The sequence below is a fragment of the Copadichromis virginalis genome, linkage group LG22, assembly GCF_057382275.1.
Source record: "Copadichromis virginalis isolate Kocher_CV1m ecotype Utaka linkage group LG22, C_Virginalis_male_GT1.1, whole genome shotgun sequence".
NCBI classification, from domain to species: Eukaryota; Metazoa; Chordata; class Actinopteri; order Cichliformes; family Cichlidae; genus Copadichromis; species Copadichromis virginalis.
The window spans coordinates 17,884,631-17,898,769 of record NC_140638.1 but is presented as its reverse complement, the minus strand read 5'-3'; the positions used below and the strand labels follow the sequence as shown (position 1 = coordinate 17,898,769).

The following is a 14,139-nucleotide window of genomic DNA, read 5'->3' as shown; positions in this document are numbered from 1 at the left end:
GTCAAATTCTGATCCTACAGTTTGAATGTTGGGGCAGAAATTGAGACTCATCAGACCCAGGCAACATTTTTCCACTCTTCTGTTGTCCAATGTTGGTGAGCCTATGTGAACTGTAGCTTCAGTTTCTAAGGACCTTGGAAAGAAAAGCGACTGGACTTCTTAGGTTTCTTGAAGATATTTCGCAGTCAGTTTTAGAAACAAAACTGTGGGAGGAGAAGAAATGTGTAAAAAACAATGTTTACTTTGTTTTTTCTTTACATGGCTGTTCTTTTACAGAGACACTGAGAGTCTGAGTTCTTCCACCTGAAATTGTTCATAGACATTTAAGTGATTCAGTGTTAAACATTATAAAATTCTGTACACATCAGAACAACAAGTAGAATTCTTGCTGGTATGTTCACAAATGAAAAATAATCACTTATTAGATATAATGAATTCACCAAACCATCTATTTGCATATTTTACATGTATCTGCAAGTATTCTGCACCCAAACCACTGGTTCAATGTTCCTAATGTAGTATTAAAACATTAAGCCTCTAGACCAGAGTCAACATGAGACACCAGGGCTTATTTTAAACCGACAGACGCTCCTGAGACAAATGCTCAAACTTACTATTTAGCATATGCACTTTAATACAGAGCCTCTCTACAGACAGACAGGCTAATCCAGCCTTCTAAGAAAAGGTTTCCAAGTTTTTTTTAAAAAAATACACACATTTACATATATTCATACATTGGTATTAACGCCTAGAATTGATATATATATATATATATATATATATATATATATATATATATATATATAGTCACAGACAGTGAATAAATTCATGTATCCATGGGTAAAATCTAAATGTGACATAAGAGATGTTTGTTTGATCTGCCTTTCAGAATCGTTTCTAGTCCTAGTCTGAAGGAGATCAAAGCAAACTTTGTTGTGTGTTTAAACACATGTGGCACCGGACCCCTATGTAACTGCAGGTATGACAGCAGTCACTGGTTGCAAGGGCGGCCCTGAAGAAGACTGTCCAGTCCAGTCTTGTTGATGGTGCCATAGGCCTGCGAATAGCTGCCTAGTTTGGCTCGTGGGTCGCCAGCTGCTGCCACGTTACAGTTAGTCTGAAACACTTTCTTGCTGAACCGCGGTGGTGGCCGGGCCTCATGCACCTGAGTGGTGGAGCGATGGTTCTGCATGAGAAGAAGAAAAAATTAAACCTGGTCAGACACACGTGACAGTGACCAAGTTTCTTTTCTTGCCCCTAAAGCCACCAAGTTTCAAAATAATCGCCATCTATTAAATCCTCAAAAATGTTTTAAAAGTCACTTCATTTTTTTAAAATTGCATCTGTTCTTTCATATAATATTTTACATGGATGTAGTGGACTGACCAGACGTGCTGATGTGATGTAAAGCCCAGAAGACAAGGATGTCTCATCTTTGCGTACTAACGGGTTATTCTGGGTGTGGTTTAGGGACGAGGAAAAGGAATGGTTATGGGCCACGGGGGCTGAGCGACCACGCTGCAGAATCTGGTCCATCGACTAGCAGAAGTAGGGTGAGGAGACAGAGAAAAGTACAAATGGTAAGTACAAAAAGAAACAAGGCTTACATCACTAAAGGAAAACAAAGCTGAAGTGGACTGAGGTCTGACGCTTACTACACCAGCGCTGGTGCCCTCTGTTGGTGATGCAACTGCATTACTGTAGCTGCTCTGTCCCACTGGTTTCCTGCTGGCTGTAGTGGATTGGTAGGAATGAGGAGGATCACCTGGACTCCGAACAAAGACATCTGAATGAAGAAAACAAGAGTTTGAGGCAGTATAAACACAGCTGTTGTACTGTGCTCATTAAATACCTGACTTTCTGATGGCTTAATAATTATGCTTTTCAGGAATTTTCAAACCCCACCATTTTTTAAACAAAAAGACAGGTTTCATATTTTACACCAAAAAAATAAACTCTCATACTTGGGGCATGTGTGATGGGGTTATATGTAAGTTTTCCTATGCCAGGGCCAGCTAGAGGGCTCGTCTTCTCTGCTGCAGGTGGGGTGGATGCATTCACCGCCTCGGTTTTGCCAACTCCTGTACATGGAGGCGCATGGGTCGTCTCGTCAGTTTTTTCAGGTTTTGGTTTTCTTTCATCATCACCATCTCTGATGCTGTTTGCAGCCACTTGGCTCTTCACTCCTTTATCACACTTCACACTGGGCTTCTCACTGCTGCTGACACAGCTTCCTTCCTTTGGCTGGATCAACCTCAACATCCCTTGGTTAGTTCTCCTCTCCAGTATCATCTGCAGGTTAAAAAAAGATACAGACTCTAGCATTTTTAACTAGTTTGATTAACTTCCAGTTGTCTCATTTGTATAGAAAATTCAGAGACCATGAATGTTCAAGCATGATCACACAGGTATTGTTTTAAAGCTACCTTGTGTGTCCAATGAAGCACTGAAAAGCCACCTTTTGTTTTTAAACTGTGGAACAGTCTGCCTTTTGTTATCAAATGATGACTTCTTGAAAGAGATAAGCACAGTGAACCCAATTCAACGCATTCTTTATAATGACCAGCAGAGACCGGAACATTGGAATAATTGTATAATTGCAGTAGATGTATTGAATTATACTGAAACTGAAGTAAAGCCAGATGTTTCAGAAGTTGCCTTGGAATCTTTCGGTTTTCAAAATCTCTTCAGCATTAAAGTAATGCAGTGAAAACAAATATGGATTAAAACAGCTCTTGTATTGCTGCCACAGTGTAACTCAGGTTAATGCAGTAACCTGAACCTGACCATCACAGAGGTTGAGGCAGCACTCCTTTGAAAGTGTTTTTCTGTGACGCGTTCAAAACTGTCAAAAGTCCGTTTATTAAAGTGAGCAGATTCGAGCTTTGAGAGCAGAGTTACCCCTGAGAGCATGAACCTGCTGCATCGCTCACACACCAGAAACTCTCCTGTGTGTGAAGGCTTCGTTGTGCTGTTGAATTTACATGTGAGTAAATTCATCTTGCAAGTGGCAATGAACACCTCCGCTCGCGAAAGTAAATTATTTCCTCCTGATTACATTTTTTTTACTGCACGCAGCTTTTGACATAAATATAATTCCATAGTTGTGTCTTAAGGCCTAACCATGAATAAGATCTCCAAATTCAATGTGCCACAAAGTCCTCTGTACATTTCATCAGCTGCATTTGTTTACATGCAGCAATGTTAATATGTATCATGCCTGCTTTATAAATAAATATAATACAACTCATGATCCGACTGAAAATGCTCAGCTTGAGGATTTCGCTTGGGACTAAATTCACTAATTGTGTGATGGCACAGTAACTATGTCCATCTTTTATATACAGTCTATGTCTTAATATTTAGAAAAGCAAGCTGAAAGCCCTAAATTCTTAATTTGGAACAACGTTACAGCACATTCTTATGCTGTGAGGGATTTCATTTGTTCTTGACTCATTTTTTGAAATGTATTTCTAAATTTTGAAACTGTATTGTTTTCTTACATTTGCTTCTTTCGGTCTTGCTATGTGAAGCAGGCAGAGTTGCATGTTTGTGTGAAGGGTCCTACAGCCTACAGAGCTTTTTCAGTAGTTTTTTGTAGTATACCTCAAAGTAATCTGATGTACTCAGTACTCAAACTCAGTTATAAGTCACACTGTACCTCATATAGTTTGTTGCGGTATTGAACCACAGATAGCTGGATGTCATCATCCACTGGCAGCACTACGTCGTAGTTCAGTGTTGGCTCTTTGGCTGGATTGTGAAATCTTCAGAAATGGATAGCACACTTATAAACATATGACAGCACACATGAACATATAATGACAGTAAAATCATAAAAACCATTTACAGATTACAGATTTACCACAAGGGGAATAACACACAAATCTATTCAATCTGACCAACTGAGCAACAAGAAAACAGAATAAAATTTGACCACAGCTCCTAATCCAGGGGCCAGTCTGATCCTTAATACCTGGCTAAGTATGGGTGTTGGAGGGCTTGCTCTGCAGTTAGCCGCTTGTCTGGGTTGAAAACCAAGAAACCCTTCAACAGGTCGAGAGCATCGGGAGGCACAGAAGGCTGAAGAAGATCCTCCAAAGGCACCTGTGGTCTGGTGAAGGATGAACAGATGAAGAAGAATAATTAACAGGGGTTTATTATAGTGATCTGTCTTTCAGTTTCTGTGGCCTATTTCACCTGCTGTTGCTCAGTTTACTGTTCTGCTGCATCAGTACTTCTGCTCCTTAAGTATTTAATCAGCCTTGCTTCCACTTGTAAGCTCTAATTCTAGTTTTTATGCTGAAGTGGAGGAAATTTGTTAACCTAGCTCTGTGTTAAGAGTGACAAGGTCAGCTGAGGCCACGCATTAACTGTACACACTGTGTACTCACATAAAAATAAAGGGCAAAAAACGCAGGGTTAGTATTTAAGATTACCAGATTCAAACAGACATTTGATGAATAATTTTATGATTTTCACAACATAAATTGCAAACATAAAATATTGTCTTACTTTAGTAACATTCTCTGTATGACAGAGGATCCATATTCTGACTTGATTGCGAGAATATCTGAAAATTAAGGCATATTTAATCAATCCAAAGTAAAAGTAAAATGTCAAGCAGTTAAATACATTTAATCTGGACTTTTGTGAAGCCACCTTCTGGGCTGGGATGTGGAATGGCACTCATGATCTTCTCTATTTGGTTGATGGTGGATGTCCCAGGGAACAGGGCTTTTCCCAGCAGCATCTCTCCCAGGATACAGCCGAGACTCCACATGTCCACGCCTTTAGTGTACCTTTGGAAAATACGCTGATTATTCAGAAGCACCGCCTAAATTTAACGTTTAGACTCATTTCTGTCAGTGAAAAACAAGCGTTAGCAGCAGACGCTCAACACAGTCGGGTACCTTGTGGATCCCAGCAGGATCTCGGGAGCTCGATACCACCGTGTGGCCACGTACTCCGTCAGTGTAGGATTCCCACTGTCCTCTTGGATCTGGTTGAGCGATCTGGCCAAGCCGAAGTCACACAGCTTGACAACACAGTCAGAGTCCAAGAGCACATTGGACGGCTGTGGGAAACAGACAAGAAAAAACATTCTTACCAAAGAGAATTTTCTCAGGTTTCCAGTGCTTGCTTAAAAGATGAAAATGTGAATATGAATGTTCAGTGAGCAGAAAATGTGGGATGAAAAACTATTTTGTGATGCCAAGGACCATTTTGTGAGGTCAACTCAGCAGAGTTTACTGCACAAACCTGCATAGGATAAGGAAATGCCACAGTTTTACACAGGCCACAAAGAAAAAATAATTAGAACATTAACATGTGACAAGAGCAAAAGTGCACTGTACATGCATGATACAGGCATTCATTTGGGATTTTTCTAATCCAAATAAGAGCATGCTTCTCACATTCTCACATCTGTTCCATCTGCTGTACCTTTTGGTCCCGGTGGATAACATTTCCTGAATGCAGGTATTTCGTGGCTTTGAGGAGCTGGTACATCACGTAACGTTTATGGATGTCTTTCAGTAGGGTGCCTTTCTTTATCACTGCATGCAGGTCAGTATCTGGTACAAAAGCAGAAACAGGAAAAAACCTGTTATGGGTGTTTATGTAATGATCCAATTCTAAATAATCATTAGTTATAAAGATAACCATCTACGGTGTTGTTGAACATACAAATCCTCTATGAAATCACACACGCTAATTTTAATGCAACGGCATGGCTGAAATCAAATGAAATGTAAGCAGTGGGAGTCTGCACTGTAATGCTGCAGTACTGTCAAGGATTAGACTGCATAGACAGGGAGGGCAGTCTGTGGACTCAGCAGTAAGACAGCACAGCCGGCCAAGAGAAGCAGAAGCCCACACACACACACACACCTTTTCAGTGCCAGGTTAAGCTACTAAGAGCCCCCGGGGCCTTCCTCATGCTGCTGTGTTACAAGTTCAGATGATGAGCTGGGCTTTACACTCACCCATATATTCAAAGATGAGGTAAATGTCTTTATCGTTCTGTGCTCTGATGACATTTAGAAGCTTAACGATGTTGGGGTGGCCTCCAAACTCCTGCACACAAAAAGAAAAGGTAAACATGCTTACTCTCAAACACAAAACTCACACTCTGGCTACTGTTTGACCAGTAATAACTGGCAATGGTTTTGTGACAAGGTTGTGCAAACAGCAGGGGAAGGTCACATGAAGGTAGGTCAGCAGATAAGGAGGGAAACATTTATGTGATTTATAAAAACAACATGGAAAAACACATTCCCTGTTTACTTATTTTGATATTTCAAAAAGAATTCACAAGGATTCTTAAGAATATTATATATATGCAACAGTTTTGTGGAGTACTAACAGACTGAACATGTCACTGGTCGAGTTGTAGAATATTATTAAATTCAACTAAAGGTAATTTACATGTAGAGAGATCCAGTACAGTCGGTGAGACTGAGACTGACATTATCGTTGTTTCAGTCTTCATAAATGGAACTAAAAGACATGACAGTGATTTGGAAAAGTGTTAAGATTATTTGACAGGAACATAATAAATACTTTGGTTACCTGGAGGAACATGATTTCTCTGAACGTTCGCTGTAAAAAGAAAAAAGAAGACACTGAGGTCATGATCAGGAAATATGCAGCTGTAAATCAGGTGCACACAAGCCACCTGTCCTATGCAAACACTTACTAAACTTGTCTTTAAACAGATAAAGGAGGAAATTAATACCATGTAATACCCAGGATGAGATACAAGCAAAATGTAAGAAGTGGCATGACAATCGTGAAGCAAGTAGAGCTGCTTCTACTTTTGCTTTAACAATTTATTCAAATGATTGCTTTTCAGTCAAAATGAAGTGGACATTTGAAAGACTGCAAGCAGGAAATGCTTAATTTCAAGTACTTAAAAAGAAAATTATGGAAAAATAAGAAGCCGCTTTTAGGCCCAAGGGGTCATGCTGACAGAGTTCTTTCATTTGTTACAGCAGCATTTTTTTTATTGTGTCCTGAAAACGAGATTATTGAAATTCCACTTCTTTTTCTTATATTAACATATCTCGGGGATTAAATGTGTAGCTACACTTCTTACACGCACAAAAAGGGGAGTCTCACTGTTTAGGCCACTCAGGATCAAAGTGAGCTGTATCTGGCCCATGGTGTAAAATGAACTTGACATCCCTGCTTTAGAACAACAGCATTGTTCCACTTACTGCAGATCACATGGTACACACCTGGGCATCTGTCCTGTTTCTGAAGGCATCAAAGATCTTTTTCACAGCCACAATCTCGCCAGTCTGTCTGTCAACTGCTTTCCAGACAATGCCGTAGGCCTGAGGCAAACACAAAACGCAAGTAACATGTCACCAGGATGCTTCTTGTACCTACAGGATTGGGCTTATATCCTGTGCAAGATTTTAACTATAAAAATCAAAATATGAGAATACTGGCATCTGAGTTCAGTTAGGACCACTGTAAGTCAAAATGATAACTTATTCCTGCAGATTTAAGTAACTATAAATTATTCCCATCTGCACTGTGGACTTGCTCTCCCCACAGCTCCATGTGCATACATGGAAAATAAAAGACGGAAAGAGCATCAGCAAGAACCCAGCAAAGAAGAAAGATTCTGAGTGGATGTGGTTTGGAAAGCAGTTTGCAGATGTGCAGCTATAGTGGGCAGGGTAATGCAGCTTTACTGCCCTTATGAGTCTTACCAGTAGGATACAGCGAACTAACCCTGCCTGACATCATACATTTAAGTAGTTCTTCTACCAGCAGCTAATCCTATATTCATTAATAATTTTGATTTTTGCATGTATTTAAAACCAGCTAATATGCTGTTTATGTAGAGTCACAAACTGTGTATTATTCCTGCTGGACTAATCTTCACTCCATCAAGAATACAAATCCACTATATGCACCATGTAAAAAAAACTCTTGATCTCTATATTGAATAAAACATGGATGACATGAGCTCTTTGACTTCAGTGATAGCAGGGTGTGAGCAGCGTAGTGAAGCCAAGCATAACAGAGGCAGCAGTGAGGCAGGAGATTATAATACACTCTAATGATACGTGGAGGAAAGAGCACTGGGGATGTGTTTTCTTTTTTCTTCTTCTTCTTCTTCTTTTTTTAATCAAACAGCTGCAGAAAAACAGACCTATATAATACACTGACATTTTTTAAACCTGGTATTTGAAGCTATATTTAAAATAAAATAAAATACATCCACATTATGATTTTTGAATGCATCTGAAGTCATCTGATCAGAGCTGTTCAGCATCACAGTGCAGGTGTAGGATGCTGCCTAGGTGCAACAGGTTGAACAGCTGTGGGTAACATGAGTCAAAGCCACCCTCAGCATGTCCAGCCAGTTATGTGGTTTCTACGTGGCAGCTATCAGCTGGCTATTTAGAAGCAGAGCAACAACTTGATAATCTCCTGGGGCAAACGGTGGAAAGAAACCGGGCTGTTTTTAGAACTGTGGAAACTACTGGAGACAAAGAAAAACAAAAACAAAAGGGATCTGGACTCTAAAGAGAACAAGTGTCCTCACACACCAGCTGATCTGCAAAGAAAGAGTTTATTTTCTTGCTGCCAAAGTAAATAAACCTCTTGCTTAAAACACTGGTATCCACTGAGAACTGTAAGTCTGGAGAATTTCAGGAATTTAAAGGCTTAAGTGCAGAGGAAACTTTAACTGAATTACTGCACATGAAGGCAGAAGAGTTAGAGACTGCAAAAGAAAAAGAAGACTGCAGTGAAACTGGTTTTTTTTCCGGTTTGCTCAAACAGCAACTTGGAGTTTCGTTAGTAACTGTACAGCCTGAGCAAACAAGTTCATTTCCACTAAATTAAAAAGAGAGAAAAAGTTGCTCACCCCTTTTCCAAGTCTCTTCTTGATGTCATACTTCAGAGAAATGTGCTCTTCCACATCGGAGATGTTTGCTGATTCATATTTTTTGCTCATTTTTTCCATTCACTTCGTGCTCGTGCTCATTCAGTAATCATCACCAGGCTCTTTGATCACTCCTGGAAGAGATCAGGAGACTCTGAAAGCTGGCAGTCTGGTGGCGATGGCCGAATGAATCAGGAGTGCATCGTGCAATATTTCCATAACAATCAATAATTGGAAAGAATCTTACGTTAACAGGCGGATCTCTCTGCAGTGCAGGATCTTGGATCTCACCTGGCAACCCTCGTGCGACCATATGAGTCATACCCCGCGTCACTTATCAGTCGAGAGGCGGAACAGTTTTTACCTCCATTTAGCGCCTGAAAATTACACCTGATTCAGCCTGTGCTGTGCAGTATCTCTTGTTATTTATCAAGGTGAGCTCCCACTGCTCTCTGCCTCTACTCTCAAAGGTCCTGCAGGAAACACACGGGCCAGTTTTGTCTTTATTTGTTGTCCTGACAACGAATACGCTACTGCTCGCAGGTCTTAAAGTGACCGCCGCACATGCGCCGCCCGCATCGCTGCTGTAAATGTGCTGTGAGATAATCAAATTGTGCAATAGATTACCAATTACCAAAACCAATAGCGATACTTTTAACGGCAGCTTATGTAGAACAGGGCCTCACAATTTATGAGATGACTGAGTCATTTATTGCCATTGAGTTCCCCGACCAGGCCGATGCGGTGAAAGAGCTGAACCACCAGACACTGTAAAAGCATGGTTCTCACTTTGCAGGATGATTAGTTAACACAACAAAGCACACCTTTAGGCTTTTCATGTATTTTGACCTTAAATGTGTCTTTCTCTAAGGCACTTTGGTTCCACTTCTGTTTTTTAAATGTGCAGGTGACCCTGAATCCACCCTCATTATGATGGAATCAGGCATCACCAACGTGTTTATATACCACTCTTCATTTAATTCTGGGTTATTATTCATCTCTGGCTCTGCATGTCTTTGCCTGTCTCCCGCCCCTCACCCCCAACCCGTGACGGTAGATCGTTGCCCTTCCCTTAGCCTGGTTCTGCCACAAGGTTCTTCTTGATGGAAGGGAGTTTTTCCTTCCCATTGTTGCTAAAGAGCTTGCTCATCGGGGTCGTATATTATTGGAGCTTTATATTAAGCACCTTGAGGCAACCGTTGTTGTGATTTGGTGCAATATAAATAACATTTAATTGAAAAAAAAAAAAAAACATCAGCAGAACCCGGCACAGAATATAACAGATTAAATGAGAGACAGGATGTGGAGAGGAGTTTGCAGATGTGCATCTACAGTGGCAGGCTAAAATAGCAACTTAAATAGCACTGCCTATATTATTCTCACCTGTTGGATACAGAGAAGCTGATCTGCAGTTGAGCCTGACTTCATGGCCTGTCTGAACTACACTGCCTGGCTGCCTACCCCTCCCTGAGTCTTGTTCTGTCAGAGGTTTCTTCGTGTTAAAAGGGAGTTTTTCCTTGGTGACAAGGACAGTATACTGGTCATTTAGATCTGAAATGACCAGCGGTAGCTGTAGCAATCACTCATTTCTATGCTGCCACCCTTTATAGTTAGGACCTGGAGCTCCTAAACAGCTGATAATTCTGGAACACAAATTGGACAAAGATTCTCACATCATGGAGGTGGAGCAGGAGTTCCAGGCTTTTCTGTCTGACCACGATACCACTGTGGTCCTCACAAACAAGGCCAGACTTCAAAAAGAGACGGGCAGCTCCAGCTCTCCACAGTTAGGTAGAGTGCATTAGACTCTACTGCCACCTGTGGTCTTTACCAAGTGGCGTTTCGTTGCAACTGATGTTGACTTGTTTGAATTTTCTATTTATTTATTTATTTATTTATTTATTGTTTAGATTAAACGTCCTTGAAATTTTTTCATGATCAAAACAAAGTCAGACCACATTAGTTTTGATATTTTTGCACAATAGAGTTCTATTCCTGCACAAATTGGATTCGAGCATTTAAGGTATTCATGAAAATATGTATACACACACACACACACACACACACACACACACACATATATATATATATATATACATACATACACACACACACACACACAAATTATAGGTATTATTGTCCCTTTAAAAGTTATTCAGCAGTTCTAAGGGACTGGTGGAGATATAATATTTGACATATGACCCATCTGAATGACTTCCAGCAAGTCTGAAGCAGAAATATTGTTTCAGTGACAAGATATAGTCCACAATCACTTTTTGGCAGGTCGAAAATGGCATATTATGGGTATTAATGTTCTTTTAAAAGTTATTCAGCAGTTCTTGGAGAGTGTTTGGGATATAATATGTCACATGTAACCCTTCTGGATGATATCCAACAATTTTGAAGCAGAAACATTGTTTCAGTGACAAGATATAGGTGGCAATCACTTTTTGGCAGGCTGAAAATTGCATATTGTCAGTTTTATTGTTCCCTTAATGGTAATTTAGCCGTTCTGAGGGATTGTTTGAGATGTAATATTTGACATATAACCCTTCTGAATGACATCCACCAAGTTTGAAGCAGAAATAGTATCTCAGTGACGAGTTATGCCACAATCACTTTTTGGTAGCGCTAAAATGCCATGTTCTCAGTCGTTATTCTGAACAAACAAGAAAGAGTCATGGTGATACTGGCACAAACGGTCTTTATTGTTTTAACTACTATTCGACAGTCTTATAACAAATATGAACAACGAGAGTAGACATACTAAACCTGTAGGCATTAATTATTCCATCGTGATACGTGTAGTCATTCGTGACTGCGCTACACACCGAAAGCAACGTTCTGAAAAGCGTCATAATTCAGTTACAAGAAACGTTGAAGTTTCATAAATGCATACCTTTGCCTAATAACAAAGGCATAAATGTGTTTGTTTGCCCCCCCGCCCGTTATATCAGTTGCACAGAAGTAGCTGGCAACGCAAGTAATCCGGGCGCTACAGCTTTAAGCAGCTGCGCGCGCTCCCGCGGACGGCAATCAGTTTCTGGCAGACAATCACTTTTTGGCACAACACCGGCACGCCGTTCGTTTTCAATGTTTTGAAGCAGGGCTTGCAAAGCGTTTTCTAAAGGCTGTAGGGGGTCGATCGGTGGGGCTATATGATCAACGTCTCTGTTCAATTCTGCCACGGCTTCCAACAAAGCGTCAGGAATGCTGCGTTCTTCCGACATGATTTTCTTTATTTCTTAATTCACAGACTTTTACATGTGTATGCTTTTACTTTGCATCCCTTTACTTTACAGATCATTGTGTCGATATATTGATGCATATGCACAGACTGTTATGGCGTACATGAAAGCGAGGTCTCCAAGGATTCTCTTCTTATGACGTAGCCGTCGACCTGTAAGAAAAGACAGACAGAATGTATTTTTAAAACATACATTTTTTTATAGAGCGGAGAAGTTTATTAATACAACATAATTATTTATTAGGGTCGATTCATCCCCCGTCAATTACCTCTCAGTCTCCTGAGAGTTGGAGGAGCTCTGGACGGTTCCTCCTCCGCCTGATTTTCTGTATCGGTCTCTGTCGAGAAATAAAACAGAAGAGAGAAAAGTTTTAAGAAAACAAATTGTGTCTCTCCTCCTTCCTATTTTTGAGAATGAAAAACTTTTATTTACCTCGCTCCTCCATCCGATTGTCTGTAGCGGGGGTTTGAATAGGTATATTCTCAATCTCGGCTGTCGAGAAATAAAACAAAAAGAAAAAGATTTTTTAAAAAAACAACTTTCTAGCACACTTTATACCACTCCAAGTCGGGAGGGGCGGTATAGCATACTCGGCTTTTCGAATACGTTATTTTGTAGAAAAATTGATTACCTTCGGTTTTAAAACTTATTTCTCCGCAGTTCTCCTGGTATGCGGAGACGAAAATAACGTCGTCTTCTTGTTCTTCTTTTCGCTGCGGCGGCGGCGGAGGTTCTGCGGGGAGGATGGCGTCTAAATCGCCTCGGAAAACGGCCGGATTTATGCTGCTACTCACCGCGCTATCGATAGCTTCTGTAAGTAACAGAGTTTCGTTAAAAAAAGTCTATCTAAACTTATTTAAAAAATGATATATACTTATTTAATCGCACCGTAGTCCACTTGCGTGAAATCATTGATGTAGAAATCAAAAAGAAAGTAATCAAATTATTGACATCTCTGTTGATATATAATTTAAAGTCGTAAAGAAAAAAAGACTTACCGGGGTGAGGTACGAATACTTCTGGCGAGATGGCCCTGGCGCTCTGATCGGCGGTGTTGTTTGAACGGAATGCTGACATAATATTCTCGGATGCTTCCTCGCGATTGGTAGAACTGTCACAGTAGGGTTTGAGCAGATAACGGCTCTTTTAACTCCCCTCTCTCATTTTATCCTCTTCTAGCGAGGCATCTGTTTTTTCGCTGCATCTGTATTGTCAGTTAGAGAGGGGTTTTTTTTCTTCTCATCCTTCGGGTCTCTGTTTTGTGTGTGTGTGTGTGTGTGTGTGTGTGCAGTCGGGAGAGTTGGGGTGTCCAATTTCCTTTTTTGGGAGGGCTGTCTGTTTTCCACATTCTGCAACGGTAAAATACGACTTAGAGGCGGATATTTGTTTTACTTTATGGGCAACAGTTGTTCTTGCTCGCCTCCTGTTGACAAAACTGACCTCATGGTTTAAACTCGACTCTGAGAAAAAAAAACTCTTTCCCACAGAGGGGGGTGCTTTAATAAACTTATTCGAATATGAGCTTTTTTTTCCCACTAAGGCTTATTTTATGGGGAGATGTACGAAATTATTTACCGGGTTACAAGCAATGATAATATCGGCTGTTGACTCCTCAGCGTCATCATTTTCATTTTCTGTCTATTGAGAAAACCCATTGTAAAAGTAATGAAGAAAAAAACTCTACCGCTGTCTCATTCCTCCTTGACCCGCGGTGTGTGTGTGTGTGTGAGTGAGAAACAAGATCGCCTGTCACGGCAATTATGGTTTGTTTTTCAGTCCCTTGTAAAAGGGACTCTCAAAAGGAAAAGTAGTATTCAAAGAAAAGTATTCACTAAGGGATATTTATTCATTTTTACACGGGAGAGAGATAATCCCATACAGTTTATGACAAAATTTAATCCGAAGTGATTGATGGCCCTAATCACGACCTTTTGACCTCCCCCCCTCCCCCCCGGAAGTGTGTAATGAGCGTGACGAATCGCA

General features: G+C 40.5%; 2 protein-coding genes across 3 annotated transcripts; both read right to left on the bottom strand.

The window, feature by feature from the left end:
- Positions 1 to 221: 221 nt before the first annotated feature.
- mapk15 (mitogen-activated protein kinase 15) lies at positions 222 to 9,447 on the bottom strand. Its single transcript, XM_085445383.1, has 15 exons — positions 9,156 to 9,447; positions 8,891 to 9,042; positions 7,242 to 7,340; positions 6,574 to 6,603; positions 5,988 to 6,078; positions 5,446 to 5,576; positions 4,914 to 5,077; positions 4,663 to 4,802; positions 4,516 to 4,573; positions 3,977 to 4,114; positions 3,662 to 3,767; positions 1,965 to 2,292; positions 1,656 to 1,786; positions 1,387 to 1,539; positions 222 to 1,186 (listed from the first exon to the last, which is right to left on the bottom strand). Exons 2-15 carry the CDS (start codon positions 8,987 to 8,989, stop codon positions 992 to 994), a joined length of 1,863 nt encoding a protein of 620 aa, XP_085301509.1. The 5' UTR covers positions 8,990 to 9,042; positions 9,156 to 9,447; the 3' UTR covers positions 222 to 991.
- Positions 9,448 to 11,592: 2,145 nt separating this feature from the next.
- On the bottom strand, positions 11,593 to 13,469 carry LOC146683152 (uncharacterized). Of its 2 annotated transcripts, none has more exons than XM_085445998.1 (5): positions 13,155 to 13,469; positions 12,788 to 12,964; positions 12,589 to 12,648; positions 12,425 to 12,493; positions 11,593 to 12,308 (listed from the first exon to the last, which is right to left on the bottom strand). In XM_085445998.1, exons 1-5 carry the CDS (start codon positions 13,231 to 13,233, stop codon positions 12,205 to 12,207), a joined length of 489 nt encoding a protein of 162 aa, XP_085302124.1. In that variant the 5' UTR covers positions 13,234 to 13,469; the 3' UTR covers positions 11,593 to 12,204. The 2 variants fall into 2 exon arrangements, with proteins under 2 accessions (XP_085302124.1, XP_085302123.1); XM_085445997.1 differs by having other exon boundaries at positions 12,788 to 12,967; positions 13,155 to 13,465.
- Positions 13,470 to 14,139: the final 670 nt, after the last annotated feature.